The 17,012-nt window shown below is 58.6% G+C and overlaps 2 protein-coding genes across 2 annotated transcripts; both read right to left on the bottom strand.

The window, feature by feature from the left end:
* Positions 1-1,064: 1,064 nt before the first annotated feature.
* On the bottom strand, positions 1,065-1,757 carry INAFM1 (InaF motif containing 1). Its single transcript, XM_049787314.1, has one exon. The coding sequence runs from the start codon at positions 1,754-1,756 to the stop codon at positions 1,328-1,330; it is 429 nt and encodes a 142-aa protein (XP_049643271.1). The 5' UTR covers position 1,757; the 3' UTR covers positions 1,065-1,327.
* A 1,163-nt stretch (positions 1,758-2,920) lies between these two features.
* On the bottom strand, positions 2,921-12,781 carry CCDC9 (coiled-coil domain containing 9). The gene is made up of 12 exons (XM_049787534.1): positions 12,572-12,781; positions 10,846-10,947; positions 10,518-10,763; positions 8,870-8,953; positions 8,599-8,772; positions 8,139-8,320; positions 6,726-6,772; positions 6,491-6,623; positions 5,755-5,848; positions 5,247-5,664; positions 4,866-4,955; positions 2,921-3,136 (listed from the first exon to the last, which is right to left on the bottom strand). The coding sequence occupies exons 1-12, from the start codon at positions 12,779-12,781 to the stop codon at positions 3,033-3,035; spliced, it is 1,884 nt and encodes a 627-aa protein (XP_049643491.1). The 3' UTR covers positions 2,921-3,032.
* Between the last annotated feature and the right edge of the window lie 4,231 nt (positions 12,782-17,012).

The following is a 17,012-nucleotide window of genomic DNA, read 5'->3' as shown; positions in this document are numbered from 1 at the left end:
CACTGAGTGTGACCCCAAAACAAGAGACAGAGTGTGTGTGTGTGTGTGTGTGTGTGTGTGTGTGTGTGTGTGTGTGTGTGTGTGTGTGAGAGAGAGAGAGAGAGAGAATGAATAAGGCTCTTGCTTTGCATCCAGATGACCTATTTAGATTCCCAGCACCATATATGAGTAATCCCTGAGCACCACTGGATATGGCTCCAAAAACAAATGAGGGAAGAGGAGAGAAAGGATCCAGAGAGTACAAGTAGGAGGCTCTTGCTTTGCACCCAGCTGAGCTGGACTCCAGCCCTGGCACCACATATGGTCGTTGGCACTGACTCCGAGCCAGAAATATCCCAAAGTCACACAACAAGAGGTAAACGCAGGGACTGACCGTCCCATCCTGGTCCAGATCCGCAGATGACCCAGCTGGGAGGAGTTTGAGCTGGTGCTTCTGGAAGCTTCCAGTTCCAGAGAGAACACCGAACAAGAAGACCAGGGTCGGGCCTTTCCTGCGAGTGGGAAAGTGGACTCTCCCCATAGGGTCCACACTTGAGTCTCTGCCTCAATTTACCAGCAGAAAAGGGTCCGGAGAGCCCAGTGCTGTGAAAACTTGGGTTCCATGGAGCAGAGGAACTCCCATCGGGACCTCCCGGGCCTCTCTCCTCTCTGGCTCCCAGCTGAAGGTGGCATCAGGCCCCCCTCATTGTAGCAGAGCCCACTGTGATCTGACCCAGCAGCTCTGAGTTATTGCTGGAGGAACCGCACCCCTCCTCCAGCCTCCCGCAGAACCCCAAGGCAAGACTTTCTCTCTCCCTGGGAGTGGGGGGAGCTCCCTCGGTTCCCCCAAATCAGTAAACTGAAGTCCTTTACCCCGGCTGACCTTCAACTACCCGAGGAGGATGACACACACTGCTTTCTCCTCCCCACTCCAAACCCCGACCTCCAAGGGCCCCCCGGGAGACCCAGACCAGACGCTGGCGAGGCCTTTGGCCCCCATTTGGGTCACCCCCCCAGTCCCCACTGCAGATAACAAGATAACAACCACCACCACCACGACAGCAATAACAACACGACAGCACGAGGCAGTTGGGGCTGGCGTTTATTGCAGTGGGGCCGATGCTCGGAGGCGCGGGCAGGCGGGCGGCGGGCTCCGGGCTCAGGAGGCGGAGATCAGGGTGCGGGGCGTCCAGAGGGAGGGCGGGCGGGCGGGCGGGCGGAGAGGCTGCGGCGGGCGAGGCCCCGGCCAAGCCCCTCTCGGCCTCCTGGGCTCCATGGAGCCGGCTCCAGCCGGGGACGCTCAGCGACGCCACGAAGCGGGAGCCCGGCCCCGCGATCGGCCGACCGATCAGCTCCGGGGGGCGAGGCGGGGCGCGCGCGTCCTCATCCCGCCGCGGCCTCCGGCGGCTCCCCGGCTGTCAGGCGGCGGCGGCTGCGCGGCAGCTCGGGCTGGGGTGGCGCCAGCCCGCCGGGGGGCCGGGGCGCCCAGATCGCAGGAGCCCGCGGCGTCGGCGTCGGCGTCGGCGGGCGGCGGGCCGGGCCGGGCGGCGCAGGGAGCGGAGGGCGCGCTGGGCGCCGGGCCGGCGGGGCCCGCGGGGGGCCTGGTGGGCACCCAGATGAGGCCGTAGTAGACGGCGAGCAGCACGGCGGCCAGCGAGACGCAGAGGAAGTAGGCGCACACCGGGGCCAGGCGCAGCCAGCGGCCGCGCGGGCCCTCGCTCAGCCCCGCGCTCCCGGGGCTCTCCCCGCCGCCGCCCACGCAGCTCGTGCCCCGCATCCCCGCGGCCGCGCGAGCTCGGTCCCGCGCTCAGGCCCGCAGGCCACGCCCCGTCCTAGGCCACGCCCCAGTGGGCGGGTCCCGCTCCCACTCCCCACCCTCGCTGCAGCCGCCGACCCACGGCGAGCGGCGGCTCAGGCCCCGCCCACTCCGGCTCTGGCCACGCCCACACCCCAAGCGGCCCACCCCCAGCCCAGGCAGCGGACACCTGCCCACCTAGCACGACACCCAAGGGGCCTCACGGGCCCGACGCTTTCCCTAGGCTCATCCCCGTAGTCTCATCTGCATATAGCCCCGCCCACTCGAGGTGCCTGGGGACTTTAGATTCATCTGCATATAGAGCCCCGCCCCTGGAGGTGTCTGGGGGCGTCTCATCTGCACGTGGAGCCACGCCCACTCAAGATGCCTGGGAGGATAGTATCTGCACCTACAGCCTCATCAGCATACAGCCTCACCCACTCAAGGTGGCTGAGGAGACCTTAGTCTCATCTGCATACACAGCCTCATACGGCCCCACCCACTCAAGGTGCCTTAGGTGGGATCGTCTCATTTGCATGTATAGCCCCGCCCACTCAAGATCTTGCCCCCGCCCCACCGTGGTCCCCTGGGGACGCAGCACCGTTTGCTGGACGCCTCGCCAGAGCTGGGGGCTAGCAGCGGCCCCCACGACCTGAGGCCCCGCCCACCCTAGCTCCGCCCTAAGACTGGCCGCGCCCCTCGCGGGACCTCGGAGTCTAGACTCGGGCCTCCACCACCACCTCCACCACCGCACCGTCGCGCCCTCCCCTGCACCCTCACTTCCCCTGCCAGTCTGGGGTGGCGAGAGAAAGCTCGGACTGGGTTCCGACTAACCCCCGCCGGCCGCCCCCTCCCCGTGCAGGCGGGGAGGCTTCAGTCCCCTGCCGGCCGCGTCTTCAAGAATTCGGGGTGGCCTGCGGGAAGCGGGGGAAGAGGAATCAGGACTGCACCGGAGGAGGCCCCCGCCCATCCTGCCCACCAGCCAAGCACTGCAGCAGGAAAGTTCGCAGAAGCACAGCATTTAATCCACATAGGTCGCCGGGGGGGGGGGGCCGGGGGAGCCCCCCCAGCTCTGTGGCTGCCGCCGGCAGGGAAGTCTGGAAGACTCAGCACCCGCAGCAGCCCCGCAGCAGAGAGGCGAGATTACAGCGCCAGGCCCGGCCAACCCCTGCGCTGTGACCCCGCGCCTGGCTGTAGTTGCTGAAGCAGATAGAGGAGCGTGCCCCGGTTAGTGCGGAGCCAGAATCTGCGGGCAGAGTCAGCGGGCGGCCCCCGGGGCTGAGGCAGCCGCAACCACCTTGCAGAAACGCACCCGCTGGAAGTCGGTGATCTCAGCCGTCTCCTGGTCTTCAGGGCCCTCCACTGGGGAAAGAAGAGGCAGAGGCGGTCAGGTCAGCGTCGGGCCTGAACCTGCCACCCCTCACCGAGGCCAGAGGGGCTGGGGAAGCAGCTTCAAGGCCTGGCTCTGAACCCGCACAGAGCACCCCGTCACCAAGTATTCGATGCTTTTTTGTGTGCAAAACTTAGTGACTTCCAGGCTGTGTGGCCAATGTTAAAGCCCCAAAGCAAAGCATCCATCCTATGTGCCTGCCCACAGGTCCACCAGTGTCCCCTCTTCTGGGGCTTTGGCCCAAATCAGACTGATAACCTGACTGCAGGGAGGCTGAGAGGCTCCTGGTGCCTCTCTGGGCCCCCACATTCTGCAGGGCCTGCTTTTCTCACCTTACAAATAAGCTGCAAGGGGTCCCACGGCCCTTAACTATTTAAATTAGAGTTCAACTCCCCCCCCCCATCAAAAAATGGGGAGAAGAAATGAACACTTTGTAAAATAAGAAATGCAAATGGCCTGGCCCGGAGAGATAGCACAGCAGTGTTTGCCTTGCAAGCAGCCGATCCAGGACCAAAGGTGTTTGGTTCGAATCCCGGTGTCCCATATGGTCCCCGTGCCTACCAGGAGCTATTTCTGAGCAGACAGCCAGGAGTAATCCCTGAGCAACGCCGGATGTGGCCCAAAAACCAAAAAGGAAAAAAAAAAGAAAAAAAAAGAAATGCAAATGGCCAAAAGGCACATGAAAAGATGCTCCACATCACTAATAGTCAGAGAGATGCAAATCAAAACAATTGAGGTACCACCTCAAGCCACTGAGATTGGCACACATCACAAAGAAGGAAAACAAGCAGTGCTGGCTGGGATGTGGAGAGAAAGGAACTCTTTCATTGCTAGTGGGAATGCGGTCTAGTCCAACCTTTATGGAAAGCAATATTGAGATTCCTCCAAAAACTGGAAATTGAGCTCCCATACAATCCAGCTATACCACTCCTAGGGAATATACCCAAGGAACACAGAATACAATGCAAATCCCTTCCTCACACCTATATTCATTACCACGTTATTTACAATAGCCAGACTCTGGAAACAACCAAGATGCCCTTCAACAGATGAGTGGCTAAAGAAACTGTGGTACCTATACACAATGGAATACTATGCAGCCGTCAGGAGAGATGAAGTCATGAAATCTTCCTATACATGATGTACATGGAATCTATTATGCTGAGTGAAGTAAGTCAGAGAGAGAGAGAGAGAGAGAGAGAGAGAGAGAGAGAGATGCAGAATAGTCTCACTCATCTATGGGTTTTAAGAAAAATGAAAGACATTTTTGCAATAATTCTCAGAGACAAAAGAGAGGAGGGCTGGAAGTTACTGCCCACTTCATGAACTTTACCACAAAGAGTGACGAGTGCTGTTAGAGAACTATCATAGCAATGTGAATGAATGAGGGAAGTAGAAAGCCTGTCTCGAGTACAGGTGTGGGTGGGGTGGGGAGGAGGGGATCTGGGACACTGGTGGTGGGAATGTTGCACTGGTGAAGGGGGGGTGTTCCTTACATGACTGAAATCATACAACTACAATCATATTTGTAATCATGGTGTTTAAATAAAGATAATTAAAAAATAGAATTCAACTCCCCAGAATTCAACTCTGGTTCACCCTGGATTTCAAAGCAATTTCCCTTGCCTCCACACCCGCACCCCCAACATTATAGCAAATCACCCCCAAAACCTCCCTCCACCAGCCCCTGGCACACCCTACCTGGAGCGGCCTCAGAACCCTCCTCTTTGGCTTCTGGAGCTCCCAGAAGGCCGTGCTGACTCTCCAGGGAAGCAGGGGCTGGCTGGTCTCCTGGGGAAGGGGGAGGGCCAGTCAAGACCCCCCCCCCAAGATAGAAGGACCAGCTTGGGAGCCAGGGGAGTTCGAGGACACATTTGGGGGATGTGAGGGTGTGAAGTCTTTATTGGGGCAGGGCTCTGCCCAGTCCTTATTGGGGTGGTAGGGGCTTAGTGTGCAGTAGGCTATCCCACCTCCACTCCAAGGTGGGGATCCCCATGGGCCCGCCCACCCTCCTGCACATGCACCCCTCAAGCCCGAGCCTGCGCAGCCAGGTTCATGCACTCTCGAAGGGCCAAGCCTCACCCGGAGAGCGCGCGCCCTGGGGAGGGTTGAGCTCCATCTCTTCACCCCAGTCAGACACCGACTGGTGGCCCCCCGGGGGAGAGAAGGGGCTGGAGGGTGAGGCTGGGGCCGGGGTCGGGAACGGCGGTTCCTGGAGTGCGGCAGGTCCCCCATGGGCCTGCTCGCTGCTGGAGCCCCCGGTGGGCTCAAGTTCTTGGGGTTGGTGGTCTTGGCCAAGTTCCTCCTCTTCCTCCTCCTCGGCCTCTTCCTCGTCCTCTTCACTCACATCCTCCCACTCCTCGTCATCTCCCTCCTCCTCTGCTTCCTCCTCCCCTTCTTCCTCCTCCCCTTCTTCTTCCTCCCCCTCTTCTTCCTCTCCCTCATCCTCCTCCCCCTCATCCTCAGGAGGCTGGTGGGCAGGTGTGCGGGTGTCGGGCAGCTGTGGGGAACACAAGGTAGGTTGGGGGTGGTGCATGGCGGCCAGGCAACGCCCCTGCCCACCACCCACCCGGAGTGACCACCCACCCACCTGTGTTGCCGTCTCCTGGGGAGGTACCGATTGTGGGGCTTCTGGACCTTCAGGGCCTGGGGCCTCCTTTGACTCCCAGCGGTCATCATGGTCACTGCAGGGGGAGGGGACAAGGAAGGAGTGAGGGGGATTTCACACCAGCCCCACACCAGGAGAGGTTCTGAGCGAGTACTGCAGGGAAGGCATTGCCTTGCACGAAGCAAACCCAGGTTCTATCCCCAGCATCCCATAGGGTCCTTCAAGTACCACCAGGAATGATTCCTTTATTTGGGGGGGGGGGGGTTTCACACCGAGCGGCACTCGGGTTACTCCTGGCTCTGTGCTCAGAAGTCGCCCCTGGCAGGCTGGGTGACCATATGGGATACCGGGTATCAAACGTGGGCTGGCCCTAGTTGGCCGCATGCAAGGCAAACGCCCTACCGTTGTGCTAATCAGGAATGATTCCTGAGCGCAGAGCCATTTAGAAGCCCTGAGTGCTGCAGGTTGCCCAAAAAATAAACACAAAACAAAGCAAAAACATTTAACTTGGGGGAATTCCAGGTATCAGATGCTAGGGTTGGAAGGAAAGGACGGGGTCACCTGAGAGTGCTTGACCCCGAGAGAAAAGCTTCCCTGTGGGCATCGCGGAAGACATGCGGCCACAGGTAGGGAAATAGATCACCAATGGCCCCTGCAGAGCCTGGGGGGGGGGGGAGACGATGGGATGATAGGCAGCCAGGAGAGGTTGTGCCCCAACCTGTAGACATGAGGAGCAGCCTTGGCTGGGGGTCGGTTGCCCTTCTTCCTTCTACGGCTGACCTCAGCTTTGTGTTGGGACAGGAACTCCCCAAAAGTAGCGGGCTTGGGAGGCCGGGTCCAGGCCTGGTCCTCTGTAACAGAAGGGGACAGACGTTGGTGGTGGGGGCTAGCAGAGGAAGGGAGAGAGGGAGATGGCACAGACCCCCCCCACACACATCGGGTCACCCACTCACCAAAGCGATGAGGGGCTTCAAGGGGCAGGGCGGGGCCATCCTTGAACCTGGGAAAGAGAGCATGTAAGTGTGGCCCAGGGGGGCCCAAAGGGGAGAGCCGGGGAACCAGGATCGAAACCAACTCAGGGCCAGGCAGAGCTCGTGTGTTCCCACGACCTTTGGAGGGTTGGGAAGTTTCCAAACACCAGCACAGAATAAGCGCTGGAAAAGGTGGGGGGATGAGGGGGGGACAGGGGCCATCCCCAGCACCATGTGGTTCCTGAGCATTGCACGGACTGAGTCACTATGAGGAGCAACGGTGTGAACCCCAAATAGAAGGGGAACAGGATAGCAGACATGAGGCAAATTTCACATCACAGTGATCCACAGAGAAATGCTTTAACACAGCAGGGAACCCAAACCTTCAGGGCTCTGGGTCACCGGACAAGTCATCCCCCACCCGCAACTCCACCCCCAGTTCCACCTGCAGGCCTGGGTGGGTTCAGGGGTCACTGCCCAGAGTGCTGAGAATGGATTTGGGGTAAGCAAACACCTTAACCCCAGACTGTCCCGGCACATGGGCCAGGGGTCTGCACAGGCAGCTCTTGGGGATCCCCCAGACCATCCCTGATCACTCCCCAGCCTGATCTGGACTCAGCTCAGGGGAGCTAAGTGAGGCGGGGCCAGGAAGGGGCCAAGCAGAAGGCGTGGTCAGGGGTGAGGTGGGGCATAGTCAGGTGTCTCTGAGGCAGGGCCAAGATTTTGATTGGCCAGAGGAGGCCAGGTGTGATGCAAATAAATACTCCTCCCCCTCAGCACCCAAAAATAAAGTTCTGGCCCCAGAACCTTCTCCATTTTTCCATCTGTGGTACAGAAGCTGATTTTCCAGTCAGTGTTAATCCTTTGTTTTTAGGGCCTGAGCCTCGCATGTGGCTGATCCGGGTTCAATTCCCAGTATCCCTAAGTACCACAGGAGTGATTCCTGAGTGCAGAGCCAAGAGTAACCCCTGCGCATCAGTGGGAGTGGCCCCAAAAAAATCAAAAATAAAAGTCCTCACTTAAAAGTCTCACTGGGACAGACCCGGGATGTCTCCTGGGCCTAGGACAGACACCAGAACACGGTGTTGTGAGGGACAGGCTGGTAGGGTGAGGGCGTATGGCCGAGATCTTGCATCTTGCCCCTTCGGCCTAGAACTGATACCCCAAGGTTTGGGGCTCAGTCCTGCTCAGCGATGTCAACCTCCTCAAACTACTGAGCCCTGACTGGCAAGACCCCAGGTCCAACCCACTAAGCAGAAGAGAAGCCACAGAGCCCCGCTGGGCAGAAACACGGCAGGCCGGACCCACAGGGACCCCAAGTGCCCCTCGCCTGGCCTTGGGAGGTGCCAACACATGCCTGAGGGGTCCCCCGCTCGCCCAGTGGGGCTGACTCACATCCCCTCCGTCTTCTCCGCGTCCCACTCGCGCCGCCACTGGCCCGTGGGCTTGCGGTGCCTCTGCAGCCGCTCCTGGTCGATTTTCTCCCGCTCCTGCTTCCAGCGCAGGTACTCGAAGCGCTCTCGGCCCGTCATGGACAAGGTCATGTCCCCAGCCCCGCTCTGGACAGCCCGGCGGCCCTGCATGGGCATGAAGAGAGGGAAAGAGCGACAACCAGTGAGGGCCGGCTAGGCCCCCCATCTCCCTACCCTGTCCCAGGAGCTCCGATCCCAGGGGAGGGGAGAAGGGGACTAGGCAGAGATGAGAACTAGGTCAGCCCTTGGGGACCAGGAGTCACCCCTCGGCTCCCCCAACCTCAAGTAAGGCCCGGTGACTCTCCCACATCCATAGAGCTCAGTCACAGGTGACAGCGGACTTGGGGTATCTGATAGGCCCCAGACCGCTGCATCGCACCCACCTGCCGCTCTTGCTCCAGCCCAGAGCGCACTCGCTCAAAGTCGGGACCCCCCCAGTTGCGCCCGTGCCGCCGGCTGCCCTCACGCCGGTCCCTCTCCGGCTCGTCCAGGGGCCCACCACGCCGCCGGGGGTCATCCAGGAAGTTGCGCACCGGGTTGGGCTCCAGCACACCCTCCTGTGGCGTAGGGTGTTGGGTGTGAGTGCTCAGGCCAGGGTGGCAGCAGTGACTCTCCCCAGCCCCCCCCCCCACCCCCCCGACTATGGACACTGACCCGCTGGTTGCGCTCATACTCTGCAATCTTCTCCATCTCCTCGTTCATCTTCTCGATGTTCTGCCTCCGCCGCTCCTCCCACTCCTGAGGGCAGGTGACCCGGGTCTGAGCAGACTCAGGGCAGAGGGTGTTGCATTCCCAGTGCCCAGGGGAGCCTGTGCTCGGCTGACCCAATCCAGCCAGACAACCCCCAACCCATCCCCACCCCTGATCTGGCCAACTGCTCAGAGGTTATTCCTGACTCTGAACTCAAGAATCACTCCTGGGGGCTCAAGCAGTGGCACAACGGTAGGGCGTTTGCCTTGTACGCAGCTGACTTAGGAGGGACCACGGTTCAATCCCCAGCATCCTATGATTCCCAAGCCAGGAACCATTTCTGAGCGCGTAGCCAGGAGTAACTCCTGAGCATCACCGGGTGTGGCCCAAGAACCAAAAAAAAAAAGAATCACTCCTGGCCCTGCTTGGGGAACCCTATGGGATAGCAGGGATCGAACATGCCGGGTCAGCATGTACAAGGCAAGCGCCCTCCCAACCGTGCTACATTATTGCTCAGCACCCCCTCCAGTAAATCTTTCTTGCAAAAAGCACCCAATCTGGAATCATACAGACTCTTCTCCCCTCCTTTCACATTTCTTGAATGTGCTGTGTGTGTGGTTTTGGGCTTTTTGGTTTGGGAACCACCAGAGCCAGTGGTCTTCAGTACTGACTCCTGGCTCTGTGCTCAGGGATCTTTCCTAGCAGGGCTTAGGTAACTCTGTGGGGTGTTGGTGTTGTCAGCTTCTGTGCAAAGCCAGCGCCCTTCTGAAATACTATCAGCCAGGACCTGGGGTAACAGAACTTTATGCCTGCACATGACCAGGCAGATGGAGGTGCGTCTTCACTTCCAGGAGACAAAGAGGCACTGGTAGAGGCAGGAGGGGGAGGCCGAGCATACAGCCCACTGCACACCCACAGCAACCAGCCTGGGCCAGACCACGGTTTGATCCCCAGGTGTCCCATATGGTCCCCCAAATCAGGAGCGATTTCTAAGCACATAGCCAGGAGTAACCCTTGAGCATCACCGGGTGTGGCCCAAAAACCAAAAATAAATAAATAAATAAATAAATAAATAAATAAATAAATAACAGAGAACACCCAGACTCCGGACCATGTTGGCTCAAGTCACCAAAGCGTGTTCAGCCCTATGCCAGCTAGCGCCCGGCCTGCTGCTCCATGTGGAGATGCCAAAGCCAGGGACTAACAGGGCAGGACAGTGGGGAGGAAGAGTCTGCTCTACCCGGTTCCGGCCCCAAATCCCCATCTGGTCCCCTGAGCCAGAGTCAGGAGTCAGCCCTGAGCACCATCAGGTGTGCCCCTACCCAACAAACAGAGAGTGCACAAACATACATGGCAGGGTCTGGCAGACAGAGCCTAGATAAAACAGACAGAAGGACTGAAAAGGCGAGCAGCGGGTAGGGAGTTGGTCAGAGGAGCCAGAGTACCGCAAAGCCAAAGGAAAAAAAGGGAGAAGAGAATACCAGAAACTAGTGGGGGGGGGAGGGAAAGAGGTAGGAGGGAAAGAAAAAGACAGACAGATACACAAGCTGGAGAATCGCTGGCCAGCGGATAGATACACCAGCCCAAGGGCTCTGGCTCCATCAGTGCCCACCTTGGATTTCCGGTCAAAACTATCTCCACTCCCTGGAAGATGCGGGGCACCCCGGCCCCGGCCGCGACCCCTCTGGCCTCGACCTCCAGTCCCTCGAGCATGGTCCCCGGAACTGTCCTCCCAGCTCCGAGGCGACCGACCTCCACCTGCCCGGCCTCCCTGCTGGGGCTGGGTCCGGATGCCCTTGCTGGCCCCAGGAAGCCGAGCAGAGCCTGAAGACCGGCGTGGGGGACCTGGGTTCTTCTCCTGCAGGGGAACAGAGCAGTGTCACAGGCAGTTCAGAGCAGGCCTGGGCAGCCGGGAAGGTTCCAGGGCTTCAGCAACTCACCAGCTCCACTGCCACATTCTCCTTCTCCAGCAAGCGACCCTTCCGGGGTGCTGTCACGGCCACCCCCTCGAGCTCGGCTTTCTTCCGGTCCTCCTCGATCTCCTGCACAGGTAGAGCGGAGAAAGGGTCAGGGCACCAGTCCTGCTGCCCCGAGTCCACCCCAAGGCTCCCCTGCCTGAGCTTGAGACAAGCCGTCAGCTGCTGAGAGGGTCTGGGCTCAGAAACACCCACGCTCTGACTCCCAATTTCCCCAGCCCCTCTTCCCTTATCCCTGACAGGCTCCTAGAAAATTCCAGACCTGCGTTTCCCCTCTTCCCCTGCGACCCTTCCCCCATCTCCCTCTGCTCAAATGGCCTCTTGCCAGCCCCCTTCTCCCCTGGTCACCCCAGGTCACCCCTGGCACTATCCCTCTGGTGTCTGTGAACATGGCTGATACCCACCCACAGGCTGCTAAAAGCTGCCTGGCACATGAGACACTCCTCATGCGGCTTGTCCGCAAAAAATGAGTGCATGGAGAATGAAGCGATGAACCCCATTTGTCTGCCAAGGGTCCCCTCCACCTACTCTATCACCTCTGACAGGAGTGGGGCCTTGTTTGGACCCTCATCTCAGCCCCTCCTATCAGCCACCTAGTTCCACCTCCAACACCTCTGATTCCCCCACACACACACAGCACAGCAGCCAAAAAGGGCTTCCTACAAAGCAAATCTGAGCAAATCAGAGGCTGAGCTCAAAGGGCTGGAGCTGTGTGGGAGAGCTGTGTTAGATCCACAGAATCTCAGAATCCCACAAAAGCTCAGGACACTGGGCATCAAGCAGCTGCCAAGCACCTTCAAGTGTGTCTCCTCCCTACTCAGAAAAGAAAACCCCTTGGGGCTGGAGCAGTGGTACAGCGAGCGGTAGGGTGTTTGCCTTGCACAACCAGGACGAACCATGGTTCGATCCCCCAGGGTCCCATATGGTCCCCCAAGCCAGGAACGATTTCTGAATGCATAGCCAGGAATAATCCCTGAGCATCGCCGGTGGGGCCCAAAAACCAAAAAAAAAAAAAAAACTCAGAAAACTCTTTTTGCCTGGGCACACTCTTGCTCTTGCCCCACCCTATGCTCCCCAGCACCCCCAGAGGACGGAGAGGACAGCCCGGTGGCCTTTCCCTGCTGTCCTCAGACCCAGAGCTCCAGAGCTCTGCACAAACTGTTCTCTTTGCCTCAAACAAGTCTCTTGTGGCCAATGGCCATGCCCTTTTGGGCCAGAGTCCAGGCAGATGGAGAAGAGCTCACAGGCTGGTCAAGAGCTCCCTTTGGAGGCCAAACTGATAGTGCAGCAAGGAGGGCGCTAGCCTTGCAAGCAGCCAACCCAGGTTCAGGTTCAATCCCCATCCATCCCGGAGCCCAACAGGAGTGATTCTTGAGTGCAGAGGCAGGAATAACCCCTTGGTATCGCCACATATATCTCAAGAAAACAAACTAAAGACCTTCCTCTGCCCGTTCTCGTGAGCCTGGCCCTCCCTCGGTCCGTGTCAGGCCTGTGAGCCCGTGAGTGCAGGCCTGGGGCCACAGTGAACACTCCAGGATGGGACTGGACGATGGAATGATGGGATGGAGTGGGGGGCAAGCCAGGAGGAGGCCATTGGCTTTGCACCTGAGGGTGATAGGGAGCCATGGAAAGGTGGGGAGGGGAGAGGAGAGGAAAACTCACTGCGGGGGAGGAGGGCGGGGAAGAGCACCTGGTAGCGCCGGATCAGAGCCTCATTCTTCCGCCGCAGAGCCTCGATCTTCTTGTCCAACTCAGCATCCTTCTCCTCCTTGGATTTCAGATCCAGCGTGGCTGCCTGGTGTGGGGTACGGAGCGAATGAGAGGTGGACAGTGAAGAAACGTCTCCTCCTCCAACACGCCCCTCAACCAGGGCCATTTCACCCAGGATCTCAGCCAGCATTGCCTGCCGGCCTCCCGGCACTCAGCTCAAGGCCGCGGCTCTGATTCACTTCGCCTCTTACCATGCTGCTGGCGGGGGAGGCCAGGCGCGAGCAAATCTCCCTTCAGGTCGAAGGACCCTAAATGCTGGAGGAAAGAGAAAGATGAAGGTCAAAGGTGCCCCAATCAGCTTCCTCCTCTCCCACACTGGAGGCACCTCATGCAACCACAGTAACACCTGCAAGCAAGCAAGCAAGCAAGCAAATTCAACTCCCTCAATCTTCGGGAATTATGCCCAACCTTGAGGCTTGGGAGTGGGAGTGGGGGAGTTTCCCGTGCCAACCCTCGTAGAGAAGCCCGATCTCCCCCACGCGAGCCTAACACAAGCACAGTGGAATGGAAGGTTCTAGTCCCTGTTCAGTTTGCACCACCATCGCCAGGGTTGGCAGAGGAGGCGACCTCCCCACCTCTCTGCAACTTGCACAGGAAGTTGCAAAGTCCAGTTCTCGGAGCCAAATCTAGGAAGGGAGCTTTTTCTTTTTTTTTTTTTTTTTGGTCTTTTGGGTCACACCATGTGACGCTAAGGGGTTCTTCCTGGCAGGCTCGGGGCACCATATGGGATACCGAGGATCGAACCCAGGTCTGTCCGGGGTCGGCTGCATGCAAGGCAAATGCCCTACCTCCATGCCATCTCTCCGACCCCAAGGAGCGAGCTTTCTAAAAGCGCCTCCTTGCCAGGAAACGCCATTATCCACCCGTCCCAGCGCCACTTCCCCCCCAACTCCCGCAGACGTTCCTAGTTCCTAGGCCGGTTCCCCGCTAAGGACCGCGCAAAGACAACCCAAGCGGGCCGGGTCCCCGCGGGTGAAACCCCTTAGTCCTCGCTCACCACATCCCCCAGCAGCTGGGGTGCAAACGAGTCTCCCCAATCGCCTCTACCCAAAGGAAACACCCCAACTCCGACAAGACCGAGACCGACCGACCTAGTAGAGTCCCGGAACAAACTTGGCGGGCCCGCCTTTCCCGCCGGGGTGGCCACGCCCATAGTACGCGTCTCAGTAGGACACGCCCCCTTTCCCAGCCAACACCGCGGCCCCGTGATTTTTCCCCCCCCCCCACCGGGTCGCCAGGCAACAGGATTAACCCACAATCTGCTCCAATCACCACTTTGCACCCGCCCCGGCTGGCCAATCAAATTCCTGGCCCTGCCCCGAAGGTGCCGGATACCGCCTCCAGACCACGCCACGCCCGTTTCTCATCACGCCTTTTGATTGGCCCCCTTCTTGGTCCCGCCCCATTTCTGACCCGCCTGCCTTTGGGTAAACCCCTTCCTGGCCCCGCCCCGTTTCTCTGAGCACACCTTTCCATTGGCCCTCTTCCTGGCTCCGCCCCCTATATAGCCACGCCCACCTAGGACGGCTTTTTCCGGCCCGCGACCTCGACCCACTCGCTCCCTCCCAGCGGCGGCAAAACTTTGTGGCCCCGCCCCCGCCCCGTCCAGCCCGCGCCCGTCAAGGCCAGACCCTGACTCCGCCCCCAATTTTAGGCCCCGCCCCCAGCGCTGGCCCCGCGTCGCGGCCCCGGCCCCGCCCACGACCCGGCCCGCGACGCGACGCGACTTCCCGCCCGCTTCCATATGGCGCCGCGGCCCGCCCCCGCCCGCCTCACGTGGGCGCCGGCTCCGCCCTCCCCGAGCGCCCCGGCCTCTTCCCGGCCATCACCTGTCCCGGGGACCCCGCGGCGTCCGCCACTCGGGCTCCGTCGGGCTCCGCGTCCGCAGCTCCCGGGCGCCGCGCGTCACTTCCCGCCACACCACGTGAAGGAGGGAACTAGAGGCGGGCACTTCCGGTTCTGCCGGGCCGCTTCCGGGAGTCTTAAAGGGCCCGCGCCGCGCATAGCCGCGCGCATGCGCACACAACACACATTCACACACACGCAGTCAATCCAGGTTCGATCCCCAGCATCCCGTATCTTCCACCCCACCCCAGAACCACCACCAGGACAGAGCCAGGAGTAACCCCCTGAGTATCCCCGGTGTGACCCAATTACAAAAATAAGTTTTCCCAGAAGTTTAATTTTAATTTATCTCCCTTCTACCTGGACCACCCACTTCCAGGCAAAGGGAAGCAGGACCCCCCCCTCTCTATTCTTCCTGGAATCCTATATTACTTCATCGTAATGAGACCTCAGAATTGGGAGTTTCCATGTCCCCACCTGCTGAATTCGTCTTGGCTCTTTAAATCGCTAAAAATATAAATCTGTAAAATCTCTAAATGTTGATGTTTTGCACAGGCTCACTGATGAGGTGCAGGGAGGCTTAGGAAAGGTGATGAACCAGGACAAGACTTCTGCGGGAAGTCACCGGCTTGATGGGAAATAACAGAAACGGGCAAAAAGTCTGCCAGGGGCCAGCGGAGAGGCTAACGTTGAAAGGAGCCTCCGCTGGGCAGAACCTTAACCTAGGCCAAGGCCTTGGGCCAGTTAGCCTTGGGCATTCCTGGCACTGAGAGTAGCTCAGAGAAGGATCTGCTATATTAACTACAGAGCCTAGGGCTCGTGTACTTTAAGCCAGACACAAACATCACAAGCCTGCTTTTCAGTACAAAGATTAACCCTGAGGAAATCCCTTCCAGGACATGCTGACAGACGGGAGCAGATCCAGCCACTGAAGTTGCCAACAACATCAGTTCGCAACTTAAAATTAGATAGATAGATAGATGGATGGATGGATAGATAGATAGATAGATAGATAGATAGATAGATAGATAGATAGATAGATAGATAGATAGATAGATAGATGATAGATAGATAGATGATAGATAGATAGATGGGGAGATGGGGAGATAGATAGATAGGAGACCAGTGCAATAACAGAGAGGCTGACATGGGTTCAATCCCGACACCTCTGGGGTCCACTGAGAATGGCCAGGAATAATTCCTGAGTGCTGATCCAAAAGTAAGCCCTGGGTGTGACCCCAAAAAAGAAACAGAAAGTGGGATTCAGGGAACAGGTGAAGGGACAGGAGTATGTGGGAGCCTTGGATTGGATCCCTAGTGCCTCTGAGTTCTGCTAGGAATGGTCCCTGATCATTATTGGGTGTTGGAGTGTGACCCCCCAAATCATGCTTCCCCAAAAATATACATAGAAAAGAGCCAGAGCCATAGTACAGCAGGGAGGGTATTTGCCTGGCACACAACCAATTAGGGTTTGATTCTTGGCATCCCAGAGTGTTCCCTAAGCATTACCAGAGTGATCTCTGAGCACAGAGCCTGGAGTAACCCCAGAGCACTGCTGGCTGTGCCACACACACACACACACACACACACACACACACACACACACACACAGAACAAACTTGCCTTGCAAGCAGTTGACCCAGGTTTGATCTGGCGACCCATAGGATGGTGCCCACTACCAGTGCTCCTTGAAGGACAGCCAGGAGGAAGCCTCAAGCACCGCTGGGTGGGACCTAAAAAAAGGAAAATTGAAATACCTGCTCCTCCCTTCCCAGGCTTCTCTGAACAGCCTTTCTGAGACAGCAAATATCTTAATCCTCCTAAGTCCTTAGATGCCTGCCAGGTCCCTCCTAGGAATTGCTTCAGCTCCTAACTCCCAGGTCTCCCCACAGGAGCTTTCCTCGAAACCACCTGCTTGAAAATAAGCAAATTGGGCCCCAGTGATAGCACAGCAGGGAGGGCATTTGCCTTTCATGCAGCCGACTTGGGTTCAATCCCCCACATCCCCTATGGTCCCCTGAGCCTGCCAGAAGTGGTTCCTGAGCCCCTGAGCATCGTTGGATATGCTCCACCCAAAAAAAAAAAAAGGAAAGGAAAGAAAGGAAGGAAGGGAGGGAGGGAGGGAGGGAGCGAGGGAGGGAGGGAGGGAGGGAGGGAGCGAGGGAGGGAGGGAGGGAGGGAGGGAGGGAGGGAGGGTGGCAGGGAGGCAGGGTGGCAGGGAGGGAGGGAGGGAGAAAGAAGGAAGGAAGGAAGGAAGGAAGGAAGGAAGGAAGGAAGGAAGGAAGGAAGGAAGGAAGGAAGGAAGGAAGGAAGGAAGGGAGGGAGGGAGGGAGGGAGGGAGGGAGGGAGGGAGGGAGGGAGGGAGGGAGGGAGGAAGAAAAGAAAAAGAGAGAGAAAAAGAAAGAGAGAGAGAAAGAGAGAGAAAGAAAGAGGTGGGGGGGAGAAAAAGAAAAGAAATAATGAGCAAACTGAGGCCTTCCACAGGCCCACTCCAGTTTCTTCCCTGGCACCCCATA

The sequence above is a fragment of the Suncus etruscus genome, chromosome 14 (genome assembly GCF_024139225.1).
Source record: "Suncus etruscus isolate mSunEtr1 chromosome 14, mSunEtr1.pri.cur, whole genome shotgun sequence".
NCBI classification, from domain to species: Eukaryota; Metazoa; Chordata; class Mammalia; order Eulipotyphla; family Soricidae; genus Suncus; species Suncus etruscus.
This window is presented reverse-complemented; position numbering and strand designations above follow the sequence as displayed.

Coding starts and splice junctions, on each gene's coding strand:
- INAFM1 (XM_049787314.1), bottom strand. CDS start 1,756: ATGCGGGGCACGAGCTGCGTGGGCGGCGGCGGGGAGAGCCCCGGGAGC.
- CCDC9 (XM_049787534.1), bottom strand. CDS start 12,781: ATGCTGGCTGAGATCCTGGGTGAAATGGCCCTGGTTGAGGGGCGTGTT. Junction 6,624..6,725: donor TGAAGCCCCTCATCGCTTTG/GTGAGTGGGTGA, acceptor CTTCTGTTACAG/AGGACCAGGCCTGGACCCGG. Junction 3,137..4,865: donor GGGTTCTGAGGCCGCTCCAG/GTAGGGTGTGCC, acceptor TTCTTTCCCCAG/TGGAGGGCCCTGAAGACCAG.